Consider the following 24,659-nt stretch of genomic DNA (forward strand, 5'->3'; position numbering starts at 1 on the left):
CTCGCTCCTCAAACCCCTGCTAATCTCTGCTATATGGTTCAGAATGGACCATGTTAAACAACATAATTGTGCTCTAATTGCACTCCAGATCTCGATCTCAGTCTGAGCAAAGCCACAGGAGATTGTTTCTCTTTCCTAACATTCTCACCTCCGTTAATGCCTACATGATATAATTATGGCAGACAAACTCATTACAGTTTCTTAGGTAGGTATGACCTTTTGGATTTTTGGAATAGGTTGAAGTTATTTCATAGCTTTGTATAGCAGTCAAGTGGTGTATGTCTAGCAAGCTGCCACTCTTCACAGTTTTAAAAACTCATGGAGACTTGTCGCATTCCCTGCACAAACGCAGGATGGAAACTGACAACTTTGACTCTAATTTCATGTTCCTGCGATTGTTGATTTATCTCCCATCCTTTTATATATAATAAAAATATAAAAAATTTAAGATATTGATTATTATCATGAAACTGTGTGATTGTGCTCTTACAGAATGTATTTAGAACTCAAAGTTGCTCCAGAGATGGCTCTGTAGGTAAATAAACTGCCTGCTGAGGATCTGAACTTGAAAGACTAGGTACCAGAATGTATCCTTGCATTGGGGTTGACATTGGCAGATTATAATCTGTGTTTTTTGTGTTTAAAAAAAAAACAAAACATTTTTTTTTGAGATTTGTGTGTCACTGACAAGACAGCAATGCCCGTCCCTAAAATGAAAGCTTAAATACTGCGGATGCTGGAAATCTGAAATAAAAACAAGAAGTGCTGGAAATACTCAGCAGGTCTGGCAGCATCTGTTGAGAGAGAAGCAGCGTTAACATTTCAGGTCTGTGACCTTTCATCAGAACATGCCCATTCCTAATTCCCTGAGATGGCGATGGTGGGCTTCCTTCTTGAACTGCTGCTTTTATGCAACTGAGTGGCTTGCGAGGCTACTTCAGAGGGCAGTTAAGAGTCAACCCATGCTAGTGTGGAACCGGAGTCGCATACAGGTCAGAATGCGTGAGAATGGTATGTTCCATTCGCTACAATATACCAGTGAACCAGTTGGGTTATTATGACAATCTAATGGCTTTGTCATCATGTTTACTGATCCCATATTTTTATTTCCAGATTTGATTTTTAAACCGTTTTGATTCCCAAACTACCTTGGAGGGATGCGTACAACTGTTCTCTGGATTATTCATGTAGGCTTCTGTATTTCTCGTTCGGTAACATAACCGCAACAATACCATACCCTATATGTATAAAGAGGTATATTTGAGTGCAAAGTTAGGCTGGGCCTCCTCTCTTTTGGTCGATCTTGTTATGGCTATCTCACTTGATACCTGGCTAGATATTTGTTTTATTTAGATTGAAAAGGAGCTCAATTCAAGGCTGCTCTTTCCCTTAACAGGAGTAGGAAAGAAGGCAGAAAAATTGATCATGAACCATAAATGTTGTAGGTAATTAACATGATCTATCTAACGACTGCTCCTTTCTTTCTTTCAGTATTCTGAAGAGTTTGTTCAGTCGGCCTATTTGTCTCGTCGCCTTGCTTATTTCTGTGCCAGGAGGCTTTCTGTTCTTCTGAGTGAAAACTCTTCAAACCTTGTTCCCACGCATTCACCTCATCTGATTATTGGACCAAATAACCCTCCTCTGGCTGCTCCTGGTCCTCCTGCTCCTGCTGTAGTAATGAGTCCAGTGCAGTCGGCCTTCTCGGATTTCCATTCATGTCCGCAGCATCGTCCTTTAGTTTATGGCCTAAGTTGCATGTTGCAGGTGAGTGACTTCTCCGTATTCAGCAAACTGTGTTCCACTGTCGCGATTATTGAAGCTTTTATGAATTTTTCTTCAGATTACTTTTGAAACAGTAATTGCATCTATTGAGGACAACTGGCCAATGGAAAGGGGAAGTAACACTTCAGCTGTGGTTGTGCTTTAGTTACCAATATCAGGTTTTTTTATTTATTCAGTCATGGGATGTGGGCATCGGTGACTAGGCTGGCATTTATTGCCCATCCGTAGATGCTTTTTGAGAAGGTGGTGGTGAACCGCCTTGAACTGCTGCAGTCTATGTGGTGAAGGTATACCCACAGTGCTGTTCGGGATGGAGCTGAGTAGCTAGAGTATTAGTTTGCAGCTGGCCGTACCTTATTAATATTAACTAGATGGGGAATCTGATTCCACCAGACAGGAGAGAGTCCTGTGTAAGTCCTAGTGAATCATTTTTTTTTTAGAGAGTGCAGCTTACAGTAGTCACACTGCAACCATTTAATATTGTTTTAATTTGATCTCCGGATATGGACAGCACTGGCAAAGTTGTATTTATTGCCTTGAGCTGGGGCCTCCTGAATCTCTGCAATCCTTCTAGTGTGGAACCATTATTTTTACAACTGAGTGGCTTCCTAGACAACTTCAGAGGGCACTGAGCCAACTACATATTGAGAAACTGGAGTCATGCATAGATTTGACAAGGTTTTCTTTCTTTGAAGGCTATTAATTAATCATTTGGTTCACACGACAGTTTTGATCATTTTCATAGTGCTAGCCTACTAATTAAAAGGTTTATTGAATTTACTTTCATTACTTCCCATGCTGGGAGTTGAACTTCCAACTTCTGGTTGCTCATCTGATGCTATTACTAACTACCTGACTTGTTAGAGTTTTTAACCAAGTGGGTCCAATGAACCCCCTGAATATGCTCTCTTTCAAATCCATAGTGACACAATACTAGAGTTATATTTCAAGATGGGTTGCAGGGTGGTTTTCTGTTTCTCTGGAGCCTTCACAGGTTGCACTGTGAAGTCATGGTGAGAAGACTCCTTTCCCTGTGCAGAATTTCAGTGCCTGGATCAAACTGAAGAAGTGTGAAATAAGAACAGAGTGCTGGAAATATTCAACAGGTCTGGCAGCATCTGTGGAGAGAGAAACAGAGTTAACATTTCAGGTGTGAAACTGTCTCCTCAAGGGCTTCAGTCTGTGGTAATTCTAGATCTAGAGTATATAGCACTCCAAATGATAGCGTAAGTGCACTCTAAGATGTTGTTGAATGTCGTGCAAAATATGAATATGGAAGAGAATGGTTGGTATGTGGATTGCTAGTTCCTTTCTACTGTCAGGAGGTTCGTTCCATTCTCTCATAAATTCTCTCCCCCTCCCTCATATTTGTGTGCTCTCCTTCTCCCTTTTCGCTCTCTAAAGGGCCTGGCCATATCTCAACTTGCTTCTTCAGAGGTACATGTCCACAAAATGCCCATATCACAGAATTCTTACAGTGCAGAAGGAGGCCATTTGGCCCATCGTGTCTGCACTGACTCTCCGAAAGAGCAGTTCACTCAGTTCCATTCCCCTGCCTTCTCCCTGTAACCCTGCACTTTCTTCCTTTGCATATAACTGTCTAATTCCCCTTTGAAAGCTTCAATTGAACCTGCCTCCACCACACTGTCAGGCAGTGCATTCCAGAACTTAACCACTCTCTGCATGAAATAGTTTTTCCTCATGTCACTTTTACTTCTCTTACCAAATACTTTAAATCTGTGCCCTCTCGTTCTCGATCCTTTCATGAGGGGGAACAGTTTCTGTCTATCTACTCTGTCCAGACCCCTCACAATTTTGAATACCTCTATCCAGTCACCCCTCAGCCTTCTCTTCTCCAAGGAAAGCAGTCCTAACTTCTCCAGTCTATCTTCATAACAGAAATTCCTCATCCCTGGAACATTCTTGTGAATCTTTTCTGTACTCTCTCCAATGTCCTCACGTCTTTCCTAAAGTGTGGTACCCAGAACTGAATGCAATGCTCCAGCTGAGGCTGAACTAGTGTCTTATACAAGTTCAACATAACTTCCTTGCTCTTGTACTCTATGCCCCTTTTAATAAAGCCCAGGATATTGTATGCTTTAGTGACTGGTCTCTCAACCTGTTCTGCCGCCTTCAATGACTTATGCACATATACACCTAGGTACTAAAATAAAAGCAAAATAGTGCAGATGCTGGAAATCTGAAATAAAAACAAGAAATGCTGCAAATACTCAGCAGGTCTGGCAGCATCTGTGGAGAGAGAAGCAGAGTTAGCTTTTCATGTCAGTGAACTGACAAATATTAGAAATGTAAAAGATTTTAAGCAAGTGAACCAGGGGTGGGGCAAAAGATAACAAAAGAGAAGGTGTTGATAGGACAGGTCACGGAGCATAACTGAACAGAAGGTCATGGAACAAAGGCAAACAATATGTTAATGGTGTGGTGAAAGACAAAGCATGAGTACAGAGAGGGTGTTAATTGACAGTAAAATGAACAGCCCTGGCCCCAAGCACAAACATGAAAAAAAAAACAGTGGGTAAACACAGTAGAAACAAACTAAAATAAAATAAAGAAAAAAGAAAAAATAACTGAAAATGGATAGGGGGACCCCTCATGCTCTGAAATTATTGAACTCAATGTTCAGTCGGGCAGGCTGCAGTGTGCCAAATCAATAAATGAGATGCTGTTCCTTGACCTTGCATTGATGTTCACTGGAACACTGCAGCAATCCCAGGACAAAGATGTGAGCATGAGAGCAGGGGGGAGTGTGGAAATGGCCAGCAACCGGAAGCTCCAGGTCATGCTTGCAGACTGAGTGGAGGTGTTCCGCAAAGCGGTCACCCAATCTGCGTCTGGCCTCCCCAGTGTAGAGGAGACCACATTGTGAGCGGCGAATACAGTATACTAAATTAAAAGAAGTAAATTGCTGCTTCACCTGAAAGGAGTGTTTGGGGCCTGGGATAGTGAGGAGACAGGAGGTAAATGGGCAGGTATTACACCTCCTGCGATTGCATGGGAAGGTGCCGTGGGAAGGGGACGAGGTGGTGAGGGTAATGGAGGAGTGGACCAGGGTGTCACAGAGGGAATGATTCCTTTGGAATGCTGACTGGAAGGAAGGGGAAGATGCGTTTGGTAGTGGCATCACGCAGGGTGTGGCAGAAATGGCAGAGGATGATCCTTTGGATATGGAGACTGTTGGGGTGGAAGTGAGGACAAGGGGAACCCTATAGCGGTTCTGAGAGGGAGAGGAAGGGATGAGGGTAGAGGTGTGGGAAATGGGCTGGACACGGTCGAGGGCCCTGTCAACCGCAGTGGGGGGGAATCCTCGGTTGAGGAAAAAGGAAGACATACCAGAAGTGCTGTACTGGAAGGTTGCATCATCAGAGCAGATGCATTGGAGATGGAGAAACTGGGAGAATGGAATGGAGTCCTTACGGGAGGCAGGGTATGATGAAGTGTAGTCGAGGTAGCTGTGGGAGTCGGTGGGTTTATAATGAATATTAGCAGACAGCCTATCCCAGAGATGGAGACAGAGAAGTCGAGGAAGGGAATGGTAGTGTCGGAGATGGATCATGTGATGGTGAGAGAAGGGTGGAAATTGGAAGCAAAGTTGATGAAGTTTTCCAGTTCGGGGCGGGAGCAGAAAATGGCACCGACCGTCATCAATGTACCGGAAAAAGAATTGGAGGAGGGGGCCTGAGTAAGACTGGAACAAGGAATGTTCGACATATCCCACAAAAAGACAGGCATAACTAGGACCCATGCGGGTACCCATAGCAACACCTTTTACCTGAAGGAAGTGAGTGGAGTTGAAGGAGAAGTTGTTCAATGTGAGAACAAGTTCAGACAGGCGGAGGAGGAGGAGGGCGGTGGTGGATGGGGACTGGTTGGGCCTCTGTTAAAGGAAGAAGTGGAGAGCCCTCAAACCATCCTGGTGGGGGATGGAGGTGTAGAGAGATTGGACATCCATAGTGAAGAGGAGGCGGTTAGGGCCAGGAAACTGGAAATTGTCAAAATGATGTAGGGCTTCAGAAGCGTCACGGATGTAGGGGGGAGGCGGTGGACTAGTGGTATTGTCATTGGACTAGTGACCTAGAGACCCAGGGTATTGCTCTGGGGACATGGGTTCAAATCCCACCACAGCAGAAGGTGGAATTTGAGTTCAATTAATAAATCTGGAATTAAAAAACTAGTCTAATGATGGCCATGAAACCGTTGTCAATTGTTGTAAAAACCCATCTGGTTCACTCATGTCCTTTTAGGGAAGGAGATCTGCTGTCCTTACCTGGTCTGGCCTACATGTGACTCCAGACCCACAGCAATGTGGTTGACTCTTGTATGCCCTCTGAAATGGCCCAGCAAGCCAGTTGTATCTAACCGCTACGAAGTCAATAAAAAGGAATGAAACTGGACGGACCACCTGGCATCGACCTCGGCACCGGAAACGACAAGGGCGAACCCAGCCCTGTCGACCCTGCAAACCTCCTCCTTACTAACATCTGGGGGCTTGTGCCAAAGTTGGGAGAGCTGTCCCACAGACTAGTCAAGCAGCAGCCAGACATACTCACGGAATCATACCTGACAGACAATGTCCCAGACACTGCCATCACCATCCCCGGGTATGTCCCGTCCCACCAGCAGGACAGACCCAGCAGAGGAGGTGGTAGACAGTAGGGAGGGAGTTGCCCTGGCAGTCCTCAACGTTGACTCTGGACCCCATGAAGTCTCATGGCATCAGGTCAAACATGGACAAGGAAACCTTCTGCTGATTACCACCTACTGCCCTCCTTCAGCTGATGACTCAGTAATCCTCCATGTTGAACACCACTTGGAGGAAGCACTGAGGGTGGCAAGGGCAGAAAATGTACTCTGGGTGGGGGATTTCGATGTCCATCACCAAGAGTAGCTTGGTAGCAGCACTACTGACCGAGCTGGCTGAGTCCTAAAGGACATAGCTGCTGACTGGGTCTGTGGCAGGTGGTGAGGGAACCAACATGAGGGCAAACATACTTGACCTCGTCCTCACCAATCTGCCTGCCGCAGATGCATCTGTCCATGACAGTATTGGTAGGAGTGACCTCCGCACAGTCCTTGTGGAGACGAAGTCCCGCCTTCACATTGAGGATACCCTCCTTCGTGTTGTGTGGCACTACCACCGTGCTAAATGGGATAGATTTTGAATGGATCTAGCAATGTAAAACGGGGCATCCATGAGACGCTGTGGGCCATCAGCAGCAGCAGAATTGTATTCAACCACAATCTGTAACCTCATGGCCCAGCATATCCCCCACTCTACCATTATCAAGCCAGGAGACCAACCCTGGTTCAATGAAGAGTGCAGGAGGGCATGCCAGGAGCAGCACCAGGCATACCTCAAAATGAGGTGTCAACCTGGTGAAGCTACAACACAGGACTATCTGCGGGCCAAACTGCGTAAGCAACATGTGATAGACAGAGCTAAGTGATCCCAGAACCAACAGATCAGATTTCAGCTTTGCAGTCCTGCCACGTCCAGCCGTGAACAACTAACTGGAGGAGGTGGCTCCACATATATCCCCATCCTCAATGATGGGGGAGCCCAGCACATCAGTGCAAAAGATAAGGCTGAAGCATTTGCAACAATCTTCAGCCAGAAGTGCCGAGTTGATGATCCATCTCGACCTCCTCCTGAAGTCCCCAGCATCACAGATGCCAGACTTCAGCCAATTTGATTCGCTCCACGTGATATCAAGAAACGACTGAAGGCACTGGATACTGCAAAAGCTATGGGCCCTGACAATATTCCGGCAATAGTACTGAAGACCTGTGCTCCAGAGCTTGCCGCGCCCCTAACCAAGCTGTTCCAGTACAGCTACAACACTGGCATCTACCCTGTGATGTGGAAAATTGCCCAGGTATGTCCTGTGCACAAAATGCAGGACAAGTCCAACCCAGCCAATTACCGCCCCATCAGCCTACTCTCAATCAGTAAAGTGATGGAAGGTGTCATCAACAGTGCCATCAGGCGACACTTGCTTAGCAATAACCTGCTCAGTGAGGCTCTGTTTGGGTTCCACCAGGGTCACTCCGCTCCTGACCTCACAACAGCCTTGGTTCAAACATGGACCAAAGAGCTGAACTCCAGAGGTGAGGTGAGAGTAACTGCCCTTGATATCAAGGCAGCATTTGACCGAGTATGGCAACAAGGAGCCCTGGCAAAATTGAGGTCAATGGGAATCTGGGAAAACCCTCTGCTGGCTGGAGTTATACCCAGCGCTAATGAAGATGGTTGTGGTTGTTGGAGGTCAATCATCTGTGCTCCAGGACATCACTGCAGGAGTTCCTCAGGGTAGTGTCCTAGGCCCAAACATCTTCAGCTACTTCATCAATGACCTTCCTTCAATCATAAGGTCAGAAGTGGGGATGTTCGCTGATGATTGCACAATGTTCACCATTCGTGACTCCTCAGATACTGAAGCAGTCCGTGTAGAAATGCAGCAAGACTTGGACAATATCCAGGCTTGGGCTGATAAGTGCAAGTAACATTCGTGCCACAAAAGTGCGAGGCAATGACCATCTCCAACAGGAGAGAATCTAACCATCTCCCCTTGACATTCAATGGCATTTTCATCACTGAATCCGCCACTATCAACATCCTGGGGGCTTTCATTGACCAGAAACTGAACTGGAGTAGCCATATAAATACTGTGGCTACAAGAGCAGGTCAGAGGCTAGGAATCCTGTGGCGAGTAACTCACCACCTGATTCCCCAAAGCCTGTCTACCATCTACAAGGCACAGTCAGGAGAGTGATGGAATATTCTCCACTTGCCTGGATGGGTGCAGCTCCAACAACACTCAAGCAGCTCGACACCATCTAGGACAAAGCAGCCCACTTGATTGGCACCCCATCTACAAACATTCACTCCCTCTATCGCTGACGCACAGTGGCAGCAGTGTGTACCATCTGCAAGATGTACTGTAGCAATGCACCAAGGCTCCTTTGACAGCACCTTTCAAACCCGCAACCTCTACCAACTAGAAGGACCAGGGCAGCAAATGCATGGGAACACCACCACCTGCAAGTCACACACCATCCTGACTTGGAACTATAACGCCGTTCCTTCACTGTCGCTGGGTCAAAATCCTGGAACTCCCTTCCTAACATCACTGCAGCAGTTCAAGTAGGCAGCTCTCCATCACCTTCTCAAGGGCAATTAGGGATGGGCAATAAATGCTGGCCTGGCCAGCGACGCGCCACATCCCATGAATGAATTTTTTAAAAAAAAAGGTGGGAAGAGACTGGAGCAGGGGAGAAAAGATAGAGTCAAGATAGGAAGAAATAGGTTCAGTGGGGCAGGAACAGGCTGAAACAATGGGTCTGCCGGGACAGTCCTGTTTGTGGATTTTGGGATGGAGGTAGAAGCGGGCTGTCCGGGGTTGCGGGACAATGAGGTTGGAAGCTGTAGAGGGAAGATCTCCAGAGGAGATGAGGTCAGTGACATTCCTGTAGATAGTAGCTTGATGTTCGGTGGTGAGTTCATGGTCCGGGGGAAGTAGGAAGAAGTGTCTGAGAGTTGGCGCTGAGCCTCTGCAAGGTCGAGGTCGGTACGCCAGACAACAGCACACCACCCTTGTCTGCAGGTTTGATGACGATGTCGGGGTTAGACCTGAGAGAATGTAGTGCGGCAGGCTCAGAGGGGGGCAGGTTAGAGTGAGTGAGGGGGTCAGAGAAATTGAGTCAGCCGATGTCTCGCCAACCGTTTTCAATGAAAAGATCAAGAGTGGGTAAGAGGCCAGAGGGAGGGGTCCATGTAGAGAGAGAATGCTGGAGGCGGGTGAATGGGTCTGCTGGTCGGGAGGAGGACTCCTGCTTAAAGAAATGAGCCCGGGGGCGAAGGCGACGGATGAAGAGCTCAACGTCATGCTGAGGACAAAATTCATTGAGGTGAGGGTGTAAGGGGATGAAACTGAATCCTTTGCTGAGTCCAGAACGTTCAGCCTCAGAGGGGAAAGTCAGAGGGTATAGTGAATACACGGCAAGGGGTCAGATCAGAAGGGTTGGGGTCAGAGGGAACTGAAGGGGAAGAAGGATACGGAGGGGCATTAGTCCACATCAGTTGCTGGAGCTTGCGTTTGTTAACACCTGAAAGGAAGAAAAAATGTTTTTTGTTAATGCGTCGGATAAGACGAAGGATGAAATGAAACTGCGGAGTAGAACATCTTTGAGCTAAGGCGAGGTGGTGTTTCTGGAGAGAGAGGTCCAATGTGTACATGTGGCGGCGCATGGCACTGAGTGTGGATCTCAGGATGCGACGAAAAGCAGTCTGAGGAACGTTATATTTCTGGGAGATACCTGTAATCCTGGGTGGATTCAAAACATGAAGGGTGAAACTTCAGTTGGAATCCACGTGGGATAAGTTGGAGCCGAAGACAGTCACTGAGGAAGGAGATGTGGCTGTGAAAACGAGTTTTGGTAGATACTTTATCCAACTGCAGGAAGGAAATAGAAAGCAATGAAGGTGGACAAAGTAAAAGCGACGAATGAAAATCCCGTCGGAGAGAAGAGCAGAACTTCTTCAAGCTAGGTAATCCTGGAAGAGCAGTAGCACTGAATTAAGCACTAAAATACACCTAGGTACCTCTGCTTCTGCACCCCCTTTAGAATTGTGCCCTTTGTTCTATATTGGGTCTCCATGTTCTTCCTACCAAAATGAATCACTTCATATTTCTCTGCATTGAACTTCATCTGCACCTGTCTGTCTATTCCACCAACTTATTCTGCAGTATCCTACTCACTGTTCGCAATACTTCCAAGTTTCGTATGATCTCAACACTGACCCCTGGGGAACTCCACTACAAACCTTTCTCCAGCCCGAAAAACATCCATCAACTACTACTTTGTTTCCTGTCACTCAGCCAATTTCATATCCATGTTGCTACCATCCCTTTTATTCCATGAGCTACAAGTTTGCTCACAAGTCTGTTGTGTGGCACTGTATCAAACGCCTTTTGAAAGTGCCTGTCCACCACATCAACAGCATTGCCCTCATCAACCCTCTGTGTTACCTCCTCAAAAAACTCCAGCAATTTAGGTAAACATGTTTATCCCTTAAGAAATTGATGCTGGCTTTCCTTAATTAACACTCATTTGTCCATATGACCATTGATTTTGTCCCAAATTACTTTTTCTAGAAGTTTTCCCACCACCGCAGTTAAACTGACTGGCCTGTAGTTGCTGGGCTTATCTTTATACCCTTTTTTGAACAAAGGTGTAATGTTTGCAATTCTCCCGTCCTCTGGCACCACCCCCCGGGTCGAAGGAAGACTGAAAAATTACTGCTAGTGCCTTCGCGATTTCCACCCTCACTGAGCACTTTACTTAACAATCTAATTTGAATGAGGTGGTTCAGGTGGCTGATATGTGAAAGAGAACTGGAGCTTGGGTGTAGTCTAGTGAGCTATGATCTTCTAATGCTCAATTTTCATCACTTTTGGCATGCTTGATGCATATGTCAAATCTAAAAATGCTCAAACCTCGCTTTTTCTTGAATACATTCTAATAATCTAATGCAATATGACATCATAACTCCAATGAAAGGAAAAAATGAACTGATACAGAACAGACTAGTTTTAGAGCTAGTTATTTTTTACATTGCATGTGGGATTATAGTGATTGTGTTTTCAAGTTGGGTTACCTGAAGTTTGGGGAGAGCTCTACTAGATATCTATATATTTTTTCTGCATTTGTTGATTTATCAGCACATTGGTTCTTCTCGCAGTTTGTGCTTTGAGAGGTTGTAACGAAGTTTACAGGAGTGTGTTGTTTGTGCTTGCCGTGAGGCCCCAAAAGGAAGAAGTTTGAATGTCTATTCTGGGATCCAAATGGGTAGGATTTAGAATGTGAATCCAACAAAGTGCATGTCTAAGAAAAAAAAAATTACACTCCAACCAAGGAAAAAGTTTCAACGTATTGAATGGGCAATAAATAAAACAAACTCTACCTGCTAAATAGAAGCATTCACTGGGTATTCCTGAAAAAGATGATGTACATGTGGACAGTACTGCTTGCTCCTGAGAAACAGCAGTGCTGGAAGTTCGAAATACAAATAAAAAATGCTGGAAGGATGCAGTCGGCCAATGATAAAGGGAGGCTAATGTTTTGGGAATGAGGGACAAGTGGCATTTCAGGTATATATCCATCATCCTGTTTTTTTTTAGGGTGTCAGCCATTTCTCAGTGGGTCGTGCTCCAGAAAGTTCTGGATGCAAGCGCCACTCCAGGGGCTTGAGCAGAAAATCTAGGCTGACACTCCAGTGCAGGACTGGCGGTGTGCTGCACTGTCAGAGGTGGCATCTTTCGGACGAGATGCTAAAAAATGAGGCCCTGACTGCCCCCTCAGGTGGATGTAAAATATCCTACAGTACTATTTTGAAGAGGAACCAGGGAGTTCTCTGCCGTGTCCTGGCCAATATTTATCCTCACTCAACTTCAGTTTGAAAACAAATGTTTTGGTCATTAGCACATTGCTGTTTGTGGGTCCTTGCTGTGCACAAATTGGCAGCCATGTTCCCTACATTATGACAATGACTGCATTTCAGAAAGAAACTAATTGGCTATAGAGCGCTTTGTGATATCCTGAGGTCATGAAAAGTATGATATAAATGCACGTTCTTTCTTGCAAGTTCTTGCCCATTGACCTGCTGTGCCTTTCCAGCATGCTGTCTCTTTCAACCATGCCGTCTGGCTTGGGATGTAGAAAGAATTACAGAAATATGGAGCTGTGGCCCATCGCAAATTAAATATTTACTACATCGTGGCACTTTGTTTTACCCTGGGTCTGTTTTAAAATGTTTGGCATTCACCATCAAGGTCAGATGTGAGCTTTTTTGTTTAAGCAAATATTTAGCTGCTTTGACAGGGGCAACACAATATGTCAGGAGCTGGGCTTAATGTCGCATGGGTCTGATTTAAACACGTGCCAGTTTAACAGATCATTGCTCTTGTGTTTTGCTTACAAATGTGGCTTAAGAGTATCTTTTGTGAAGTGTGCTGCAAATTTTTTTTTTTTTAAAGTGTGAATCTAACTGGAAAATAGTGACTGGAGTCTGAACACAGGCATGAGTTAACCTCTGTAACCGGTCATGGTGAACTGCCAATCACAATAGCCGCTAGCTGGTGAAGCATTAAATTGGGACCAGCTGCTTCCTCCATATAGAAGGACGTTGAGAGAAATTGGAGGGTCAGTCAGCTTGGCTGCTTGACCACATCTCCCAGCTTCCTGCTCAGATTAGAAATGAAGTTGGTGGATGCAGTGTGTGGTAGTGCAGGGGGAAATTGTAACACTACCATGTGGGGTTTGTAGCCTTCAAATACATAGGCAACATGTACAACTTGCATTTGCATGGCGCCTTTAATGTAGCAAAATGTCCGAGGTGCTTCACGGGAGTGTTATCAAGCAAATTTTGACACCGAGCCACGTAAGGAGATATTCTAACAGGTTTGGTCAAAGAGGGAGTCTTTAAGGAGCGTCCTAAAAGCGGAGAGAAGGTAAGAGGCGGAGAGGTTAAGGGAGGGAATTCCAGAGCTTAGGGTTTTAGGTAGCTGAAGGCATGGCTGCCAGTGCTGGAGCAGTTAAAATTGGGGATGTGCAACAATCCAGAATTGGAGGACTGCAGTGATCTTGGAGAGTTGTAGGGCTCGAGGAGGCAACCGGGATAGTTGGCAGGGGGTGGGGGGGATTGGGGGAAGAGGGTGGGGTTGGAGCTTGGTGTGGTCGAGGCCAACTAGGGGTTTGAAAACGAGGATGAGAATTTTTAAATCGAAGCATTGCTAGACCGGGAACAAATGTGGGTCAGTCAACACAGGGGGTGGGGTAATGGGCGAGTGAGGCTTGGTGTGAGGTAGGATATGGACAAAACAGTTTTCGTTATGCTCTTGTTTACGGAAGGTGGTAGATGGGAGGCAGCCAGTGCCTTGGAATAGTCAACGTAGAACAGAAACGTGGAGGACATGAGTGAAGGCTGTTGTGTATAAATGTATTGGGTGCACTTCTTCTGCAGTAAGTCTCTGAAGTGTTGTGCGGTCTAAAGGGAGCTTTGGCTAATATCTAGTGATCGTTTTGCAACCCTCATAGCCAAACCCAAAGCGTGAAAACATTAGAACATGGGAGCATGTCTTAATAAAATCTTGACTAAGCTGGAAGACTAAATTGATTTGTTTCCCTAGAATGAGAGAGTCCAGACTAAAGTAAGTTGGACACACTGTTGCCAAACTTGTTCTGTTGGGAAACTAGGCGAAGGGCCAAGGTTCATAGTGCAGGACACCACCAAGATTGGAAAGAGTACAATAAGTCAATGAGTAAAAACCTAGTGATGTTAAGTTTCAGATCTAATAGGCTGGAGATTATGGGAAGAAGAGCAACTCAGCGAGGTGAGTTTTCCAACAGTCTTGAAGCAAAGAATGAATTCAAGAAAGAAAGACTTAAATTTATATAGTGCCTTTCACAACGTCAGGATGTTCTAGAGCTCTCCACAGCCACTGAAGTACTTTGGAGCAGTAATCACTGTTGTAATGTAGGGAAGTATGGTAGCAAATGTGTGCACAGAAAGATCCCACAAACATCAAAATAAATCTGCCTTTGTGATTGAGGGATAAATCTTTGGCAGGATACTGAGGGAATTGTCCACCTCTACTACTTGTGCCATGGAGTCTTTTGCATTCGGCTAAAGGGGCAGATGGGGGCCTTGATTTAACGTCTCATCCGAAAGGTGGCACTTTCAACAGTGCAGCACTCCCTGAAGCGCTGCACTGAAGTGTCATCCTGGATAATGTGCTCAAATCCCCAGCGTGGGTCTTAAACTCATGCCGTCTGTCTCAGAATCAAGAGTGCTACCGCTGAGCCAAGGCTGATGCATTGAATTAGAGCAGGAGGTACGCTGTGTCTAAATTACTGTACAACAAAGGTGTAAGGAGAAGGAAGATTATACAGAGCCAGTAGAAGTTATCTTTCCAGTTGTCAAATTTTTGTTTGCTTTAACTGGAGGGAATTAATCCTCCCCCATTAGCAAGAGAAAAAATGGGCAACTGCAACTCGTGGAGGAGTTCAGCACTGGGAGGGAAGTAGAGATGGGGGTAGGAATGATCAGTGGTGCTGAAATGATTCATATTAACTTATTTTTTCTTTTTAGCTCAGGAAAATTGAAAATTAAGGCACCTAAGCCCAGCTGGCGAGTGCAATTATCTAGTTCCATCCTCCAAAAAAAAAAGGAATTGTGTTGCATTAAAAAAAATCTGCTTCAAAATGTCTTAAATTCCCTCTGGCAAGTTGTTGTTGTTTCCTTGTGTACAGTCCCATAGGGGCCTGAGCCATTGTCTGTTACCTTGCCCAGTTGTCCATTCGTCATGACTGAACCTGAAAAGCGAATGCCAGCAGGGCAATAAGGATTTGCACAATAAGCATTCCCTAATTCTATTTTCTATGTGCTGCGGCTTTGGCAATGGCACTGTTAAGCCAGGCGTGCAAATAAACTCTTTTGCCTTTTCAGTCTTGGGCTGGATTCCACAGCTGAGTAGGCTGTGTTCTGCTGCTCTATAGTTGGCCACCAGGGGGTGTGAGAAAGGGTAAATCTCCCAAATAAAGATCTATTTGATGCTGCAAAGTTCATCCCCTTGTTTCAAATCCCTTGTAATAACAACCAGATGCCTTTTGAATGACTCCAGTGCTCGTGTTGCTTCTGACACTTTGGCAGATCACTGAGAGTGATAATTGTTGAAATAAAGAAATTCTTCCCAATATCTCTTATTTGCTTTCCATTCATTTATATGTATCATATGTTTTTCTGGTTGAAGTTTGATTTTGAAGTGGTGGTCTAGATTTATGTGATCTGTGACATCTCCCTTTCTTTCTCTTGCCCTCTCTCTCCTTTTTGTTTTCATTTCATGCTTTCAATGTAGCTCATACTTTATGCCTGTGATTTGAATAGATGCTGCCTCGTACTCTGGCCATAGCCCAGTGACCTGGCCAGCATTGATGACCTTCTGTGGGACAGTTCAGGATACCAGCTTTTGTCCAACACCCTGTGATCTGGCATATGGGTCCTTCGCCTCCTGTACTACCTTCTAATAGGTCTTTATTAATAGTGCTCAAGCACATGAAGCATGGAATGAGACGAAACTCATCAGGCCCGTCCTTCCAGATATCATTTACAGTCTAACCTCTCATGGTCTGTACCACCCATTTCATCTCCTTCAGGGAAAGTTCTGCATTATCCTCCCTGATTCTCAAATTGTCGGGTTGATCTTTATGTTGTTGGTGCGGAGGATACAGATATTTGAACATTCAAGGCCTAACTAGAGAATTATGCAATTTTTACAGACTTGCATATTTTGCCACAAAAATGGATTGAGGAAATTTATTTGGTGTGGAATCTATTTTCCTACGTCCAAAACAATTTATTTTATAAGGTTACTCCTGTGCACGATGACCTACATTGTTTCCTGCTCCAAAACAGCATTGTGGTTTTCACATTCTCATCCTTGTATCCAAAATCTCCATGGCCTCATCAACTCCCCCCAACCATCCCTGAAACCTCCACTAGCCCTACAACCCTCAGAGGACTCTGCACTCCTCCAAATCTGGCCTCTTGCGCATCGCTCACTCCCTTCACCCCACTATTGACAACCATGCCATCAGTCATTTATCCCGAAGCTCTGATCATAATAAGAAATAGGAGTAGGCCATTCAACCACTCGAGCCTGCTCCACCATTCAATAAGATCATGGTTGACTGTGGCCTTAACTCCACTTTCCTGCCTGTCCCCCATAACCCTTGACTCCCTTGTAGATCAAAAATCTGTGTCTCAGCCTTGAATATATTCAATGACCCTGCTTCCACTGCTCTCTCAGGAAGAGAATTCCACAGACTAACGACCCTCTGAGAGAGGAAATTCCTCCTCATCACTGCCTTATTTTGAAACAGTGCCCCTTTGTTGTAGATTTTCCCTAATGAGGGGAAACATCCTCATAGCATCTACCCTCAGAATCTTTTATGTTTTAATAGGAACTGGAATTCCTGCCCTAAACGCCTCTGCCTCTCCTTTTTAAGATGCTTCTTAAAACTTACTTCTTTGACTGAGCATTTGGTCACTTATCTCTTTAGTTAGCATGGTGCCACTCTTTTGATCGATTACGCTCCTGTGAAATTAAAGGTGCTATATAAATGAAGGTTTGTGATACTAAAAAAAAGTCCTGGAAATACTCAGCAGGTCAGGGAGCACCTGTGGACAGAGAAGCAGAGTTAACGTTTCCGGTCGATGACCTTTCATCAGAACTCTAATATTGGAGCGGCTCTGACCCCTGACCGATCGATTGGCGTACAACGCATTCTCTTGCCTCTATCACCATAGCTTTCTGCAGATTCCAGGTGAAGTGTCTGTGCATTCGGAGTCATATGCTATATTGTGTGCAAAACAATTTGCTCACTTAGAGCTATCGTTGCTGAAGAGGTTAATCGTTGGAGGAAGCCCCAGAATAAATCTATTTTGTGTATTGGAAATCCGTGCGGTCTGCTTTAATGGAGTTTGTTCCTGTAACGGTTTGTCTTGCAAGTAATGAAGTAAATTTGCTTATTCCAGCAGCTGTATTGAGCCTGTGGGTGCTTTGCCAATGTAGTTTGTGCGTTGACATGCGGAGGTGATTTAAGTCAAATTGAAATCTGGAAATGAAATGATTTCCCCTGAGGATGCATTTCTATTGATATTAAATTGATTTTTTTTATTTTGCTGGCATGTTTGTGAAGATTTCTCAAAAATAAATAGTCGCAGTTTCAAACTTTTAGAAGTTTGGTTTGATTTTACATGGTGAAACATTGCAACCAGTGTCTAACAAATCCATGAGATTTAAAGATTAAAATATCCAAAGTTTAAATGCATTTTGTTTTTACCTGTGATGCCGGTCTTTTTGCCTTCAGGTTCTTTGGTTAAATTTCAAATCATGTTTTCCTTTCCCACGTTAGTTTTCTCCTCACCTTCCTGAAGCCAGTCGCCTGGACTCTGGGTGTTGTAGCTGGACATTAAATGTTGACAGGCAATTTGACCATAGGAAATGTCACAGCTGAGCTTGTCCAAATTGCTGTGCATTTTCCAGCAAGGGTTTGTTAGATAGATTAGAATCAGGAACCTTGGCTTTTAAAAAAAAAATCCTTCTTGGTTCATGAATGTTGAATCCAATTGTTACATTTCTCATTACCCCATCCCAAACCCAGTGTTTTTTTTTTGAACCTCCCCACATTGTGAGGTCAAGTTATTCTCCTCCTCTATGAATGCAGACAGGTAGAGTCTGGACAACACTCCCTCATAATCAGAGCAAACCTGAGTCACAGCGGTAGGACAGAAATCCGAAAGCACTGCATGTAGAGTCATTAGCAGTCGGCATAGTGTTCTGTTGGGTATTAGCAGCAAAAACCTGAGTTTCATTCAAGGGATGGTTAGATGACACGATGGGACTGTAAATGCATGATTTATATTCCCTTGTAGTAAGTCATGGAGGAGGTATCGGTGGCGGTTGCTGAGATGAACATCAAACCATCCAGCTCTCCACAGCATGAAGCTTGGGGATTCTCGAACGCGGGGACACAGTCTCAGGGGCCGATCATTCAGGACTGAGGGGAGGAGAAATTACTACACTCAAAGGGTTGTGAATCTTTGGAAGTCTCTACCCCAGAGGGTTGTAGATGCTCCATCATTGAATATATTTAAGGCTGAGATAGATTTTAGGTCTCGCAGAGAATCAAGGGGTATGGGGAGTGGGCAGGAAAGTGTTGAAGCACAAGATCAGCCATGGCCATATTGAATGGTGGAGCAGACTCGATGGGCCAAATGGTCTATTCCTGCTCCTATTTCTTGTGTATTAACTACCGGGGCACATATAAATGAGCCACATTCAACTCGGTCCTGGCAGACAGCATTCGCTTGCTGGAGGGCAGGAGGAGCCTGATTTTGGGTCGCTGGAAGCTGCTGCCAGGAACGTGAGCAAATGGTTCTGGTAATTTGAACTGTGGCGGGTAGCCAGAAGAACATCTGTGGTTACAGGAGGGGATGCAAGCCTAGATCAGGGCGTCCTGGGTGGGAACTCGGGCTGCTCCTGGACCACAAGGAATTGAACACAAACAAGTGTGAACGTTTCCCATGCTTCCTCTGGCTCTGGCTCCTCGCTGACAGGTTGGCCTGGAGGGGAGTGGCCTTTCTTTGCAGGCCTTGGGTTAAAATAGCATTCAGGCCTTGATGAAATTATTGAAGCCCAATCTGCATATTTAATGAAGAACCTTCCTCCTGCCCAGCAAGAGTATCTCTTTTTTTTTCCTCCCACTTGCTCACGCTCGCTCACGCACGCAGGCATGTGCTCACTCACTAAAAAGAACAGGTTGAAATTGCGACCTATAGGTAGGCAGCAGGGGGTTAGTTGCTGCAGACGTTTTAACTCAGGGTTAAAATCCATCCGTTGCTCTCCATTCTGAATGGTAGAGAAACGATGGGCCGAATGTCCTCCCTCTGCTGTGTTTGCTGCCTCGGGATAAAAGATCCGGTGAATGTATTTTGAAGAAGAGCAGGGACGTTCTCCCCAGTGTCCAGGACAATGTGTAACCCTCAACCAACATCATTGAAAGCTGGAACCTTGCTGTGTGCAAATTGGCTGCCACGTTTCCTACATTACAACAGTAACTATATATCTTTAACGAGGTAAAGAAAATTAAGAATACTTCTTCGGCTGTAAATACCTTGAGATATCCTGAGGTTGTGAAAGGTGCTATAGAAATGCAAGTCTTTTCGTGCTTGTACTTAAATTTGGGAGCTAATGCATCTGAGCCTCTACTACTGTTGCTGTGACAGAATTACAAGTAACCCATTCTGTCAGGGTTTATTCAGGCTGCAAAAATGCCATTGCTGTACGAATTACAGTACTTAGATGCAACTTTTGCATCCTGCTGAGAAAGGGGTTTTGTAATTTATAGGGCAGATATCATAGAAGCCTTTGCCTTTCTAAGTGTTGGAAGTTGAAACTATACTGACCAGCCAGGCAACATGTCATCAACAGGTTTCTAAACACCGAGGTTCAATCTTCAGTTTTCTACTGTGCAGAAGATGTCTGATATACACCAGTAATTTGGGACACCTGGTAGAAGGCGTCCTTTTGAAATAGATGGCTTTTTTTGCTTCATCATTTCCGCACTAACCACTTGTTGTGGTGTCAGTACGGTTTCTGACAATTGTTGTTTCACTGTTGGAGGCTTGTCTGCACGAACGCAAGTACTGAGTAGTTGTCATGATCCAATCGTTGAAACAGATGGCCACTTTTTTTTTTGTTGAACATGTGAGTTGCAGACAGATGCTAAAAGTGACAGGATTGATTTTATGTGATTGCAAGTGAGGCTCCACCACTTTAAAAACTGCTGCAGCAAATGTCACTGAATTTAATTTTTTGGTACCTCCCATGGAGACCATTTGAAGACTGTGAATTTAATGGCTTGTTTTTATAAAGATTCTTTTATTTAAAAAAAGAACCTTGAATCTCTGCCTTTCACTTCCGTCCCTTCTCCCTCTTCTATCTTTGATCAAAGGGGTTATTAATCAATCTGGTTTGGTCCATGATGCTTTATCCAGGAAGTAAAAGAAAGGAAGAGCTTGCATTTATATAAAGCCTTTTGCAACCCCAATGTGTGCCAAAATGCTTTATAGCAAATGATGTACTTTGGAAGTGTAGTCACTGTTGCAATGTAAGGAAATGTGGCAGCTAATTTGCACACAGCAAAGTCCCACAAAGTGTAATAGAACCATAGAACAATCGAAAAATTACAGCACAGAAGGAGGCCATTCAGCCCGTCGTGTCTGTGCGGCCGAAAAAACTAGCCGCCCAATCTAACCCCACCTCCAGCACCTGGTCCGTAGCCTTGCCGGTTACAGCACTTCAGGTGCATGTCAAAGTACCTTTTAAAAGAATTGAGGGTTTCTGCCTCCACCACCATCCCTGGCAGTGAATTTCAGACACCCACCGCCCTCTGGGTGAAAAAGTTTTCCTCATGTCCCTTCTAATCCTTCTACCAATCACCTTAAATCTGTGCCCCCTGGTAACTGATCTCTCTGCTAGGGGAAACAGGTGCTTCCTGTCTACTCTATCTAGGCCCCTCATAATTTTGTATACCTCAGTTAAGTCACCCCCTCAGCCTCCTCTGTTCTCGGGAAAACAACCTTAGCCGATTCAATCCTGCCTCATAGCTGCAACTTTCAAGCCCTGGCAACATTCTTGTAAATCTCCTCTGCACTGTCTCCAGAGCCACTATGTCCTTTCTGTAATGTGGCGACCAGAACTGTACGCAATACTCCAACTGTGGCCGAACCAGTGTTTTATACAGTTGCAGCATTGCATCCCTGTGTTCATTTTTCAAGTAATCGGTTTTGTGATGTCGGCTGAGGGATAAATATTGGCCAGGGTTCCTGGGAGAACATCCCTGCTTTTTTTTTCCAACTAGTGTCATGGAATTCTTTACCTCCTCCAGACAGGGCAGACGGGGCCTCATATTAATGTCTCATCTGAAAATTGGCACCTTTGCCAGTGTTGCAGTCCCTCAGTGTTGCACTGCAGTGTCAGCCTAGATTAAGTGCCAGTATCAAAAGGCACAATATTACAGCAATTTTTTCCCCTCCCTCGCCCCTGTTGTTGTGAAAACACTGACTATTGCTGAGGTACAGTTCTATTGGATCTGATCATTTACCAGTATTTGCCCCACTGGCCATTCTTTATCAAAAGCAAAATACTGCAGATGCTGGAAATTTGAAATAAGAACAAAGTGCTGAAAATACTCAGCAAGTCTGGCAGCATCTGTGGAAAGAGCGTTACATTTCAGGTCAATTACCCTTCTTCAGAACTGAGATAAGTTAGAAGTGTAATAGGTTTCAAGGTGGAAAATAAATAAAAGGGAAGGTCTGTGATAGGACGGAAGACAGGAGACATTAAATGACAAAATTGCTGGTGGGGCGGAGCCAAAGGGAGTGGTAATGGGACAAGTAAAGAGACAAAAGATGTGCCCAGAAGAGAGTGGCAGAATAATGAACAGCTGTTGTCTGAAAGCAAAAACCAGAGAGAAAAAGAGAAAAACAAGATTAAGGCTGAAACATGCAAAGAAAAGGAATCAAAATGGGGGCAGAGATTACGTTCTGAGATTGTTGAACTCCCTGTTGATCCCGGAAAGCTGTAAAGTGCCTAATCGAAATGTGAAATGTTGTTCCTCAAGCTTGCATTGAGCCTCATTGGAACACTTCAGTAGGCCGAGGACAGAGAGATATGAGAGCAAGGTGGAGAATTAAAATGGCAGGCTAACCAGCAGCTTGAGGACTGAGCTATCACAGATCTTCCCTTTTTAATCTTCTTCCACCCTCCCCCATTTGACCGACTTAAAACCTATTACATTTCTAACTTGTCCCAGTTGTGATGAAAGGTCACTGACCTGAAACGTTAACTTTTTTTCTCTCTGCACAGATGCTGCCAGACTTGCTGAGTATTTCCAACATTTTCTGTTTTTGTTGGTCATTCTAAATGTTAGCATTGGAATGCCTTTCCATTACAGACAAACCTAATCGTGTGTTCTCTTGATGGTCTTGTGCACGTTCCACAGTACATCCTTGGCTACCAATTGGGAGTGGAATCCCAGGTACCCTGGCCCAGGTGTCCTGAGATCAATTGTTGCATCCCTCAAACAACTGACCACAACTAGGATCATCACGTAAATCATCACAGACCGAATGTGGAACCAGTGTGATATCCTAACATGAATCAAGTCCTGTTCACCTGTCACCCCTGTGCTTGCTGACCTACACTGGCCCAATTATGCCTTGATGGGGGGTGGTGGCATAGTCATTATGTTACTGGTCTAGTAATCCAGAGGCCTGGCTAATGCTCCTGAGTTCCAATTCCACCTCGGTAGCTAAATAGCAGAAACATCATGTGATAGACAGAGCAAAGCAATCCCACAATCAGTGGATCAGATCAAAGCTCTGCAGTTTTGCCACATTCAGTCGTGAATGATGGTGGACAATTAAACATCTGACTGGAGGAGGAAGTTCCAAAAACATCCCTTCCTCGATGATGGAGAGCCCAACACCTCCGAGCAAAAGACAAGACTGAAGTGTTTGCAACCATCTTCAGCCAGAAGTACCGAGTGGATGATCCATCTCGGCCTCCATCTGAGGTCCCCAGCGTCACAGATGCCAGTCTTTAGCCAATTCGATTCACTCCGCGTGATATCAAGAAATGGCTGAAGGCACTGGATACTGCAAAGGCTATGGGCCCTGACAACATTCTGGCAATAGTACTGAAGACCTGTGCTCCAGAACTGGCCACGCCCCTAGCCAAGCTGTTCCAGTACAGCTTCAATGCTGGCATCAATTGACTGTGTGGTAAATTACCCAGGTATATCCTATCCACAAACAGCAGGACAAATCAAATCTGGCTTTTACTGCCCAATCAGTCTACTCTCAAACATCAGCAAAGTGATGCAAAGTGTCATGGATAGTGCCATCATGCAGCACTTACTCAGCAATAACCTGCTCACCAGTGCTCTGTTTAGATTCTGCCAGGGGCACTCAGCTCCAGACCACATTACAACCTTGGTCCAAACATGGACAAAAGAGCTAAATTCCAGAGGTGAGGTGAAATGACTGCCCTTGATGTCAAGGCAGCATTTGACTGAGTGTGGCTCCAAGGAGCCCTAGCAAAATTGAAGTCAATGGGAATCGGGGACAAACTCCCCACTGGTTGAAGTCATACAGAGCACAAAGGAAGATGGTTGTGGTTGTTGGAGACCAATCAATTTAGTCATAAGAACATAAGAAATAGAACAAAGAACAAAGAAAATTACAGCACAGGAACAGGCCCTTCGGCCCTCCAAGCCGACGCCGATCCAAATCCTCTATCTAAACCTGTCGCCTATTTTCTAAGGGTCTGTATCTCTTTACTTCCTGCCCATTCATGTATCTGTCTAGATACATCTTAAAATAGGAGCAGGAGTAGGCCATTCATCCCCTCAAGCCTGCCCCGCCATTCAATAAGATCATGGCTGATCTGAACCAGGCCTCAGCTCCTCTTTTGGGCCTGGTCCGCATAACCCTCGATTCCCCGAGATTTCAAAAATCTGTCTACCTCCTCAAATGCATTTAGTGACCGAGCCTCCACAACTCTGAGGCAGAGAATTCCAGAGATTCACCATCCTCTGAGAGAAGAAATTCCTTTGCATCTCAGTTTTAAATTTGTGACCCCTTATTTTGTAACTATGTCCCCTAGTTTGAGTTTCCCCCACCAGTGGGAACATATTCTCAACATCTACCCTGTCAAGCCCCTTTAGAATTTTTAAAGTTTCAATAAGATCACCTCTCATTCTTCTAAACTCCAATGAATAAAGGCCTAACCTGTTTCGCATTCTTGATAAGACAACGCCTTCATCCCAGGAATCAGCCTGGTGAACCTTTTTTGAACTGCCTCCAATGCTAGTATATCCTTCTTTAAATATGGGGACCAAAACTGTACGCAGTACTGCAGGTGGATTTCACCAACACACTGTACAGTTGTAACAAGACTTCCCTATTTTTAAACTCTAACCCTCTAGCAATAAAAGCCAAAATTCCATTTGCCTTCCTAATTACTTGCTGCACCTGCATGCTAACTTTTTGTGTTTCATGTACAAGAATATTCAGATCCCTCTGTACTGCAGTATTTTGTAGTCTTTCTCCGTCTAAATAATCTGCCTTTTTATTCTTCCCACCAACTTGGATGACCTCACACTTTCCCACATTGAACACCATCTGCCAAATTTTTGCCCACTCACTTAACCTATCTATATCCCTTTGCAGA

The 24,659-nt window shown here is 44.8% G+C and overlaps 1 protein-coding gene across 8 annotated transcripts in view; it reads left to right on the top strand.

The window, feature by feature from the left end:
• LOC137375437 (mediator of RNA polymerase II transcription subunit 12-like protein) overlaps positions 1-24,659 on the top strand; it is a 604,549-nt gene that overhangs the window by 86,534 nt on the left and 493,356 nt on the right. For 6 of the 8 annotated variants that reach the window (XM_068042658.1, XM_068042659.1, XM_068042662.1 and 3 more), the window contains exon 8: positions 1,492-1,764. In XM_068042658.1, the coding sequence (XP_067898759.1) occupies positions 1,492-1,764 (273 nt within the window). Of the gene's footprint in view, positions 1-1,491; positions 1,765-13,146; positions 13,311-14,106; positions 14,193-24,659 lie in introns of those variants that run through there. The other 2 variants (XM_068042665.1, XM_068042664.1) reach the window with 2 other exon arrangements.

Source organism: Heterodontus francisci, chromosome 11, assembly GCF_036365525.1.
Source record: "Heterodontus francisci isolate sHetFra1 chromosome 11, sHetFra1.hap1, whole genome shotgun sequence".
NCBI lineage: Eukaryota > Metazoa > Chordata > Chondrichthyes > Heterodontiformes > Heterodontidae > Heterodontus > Heterodontus francisci.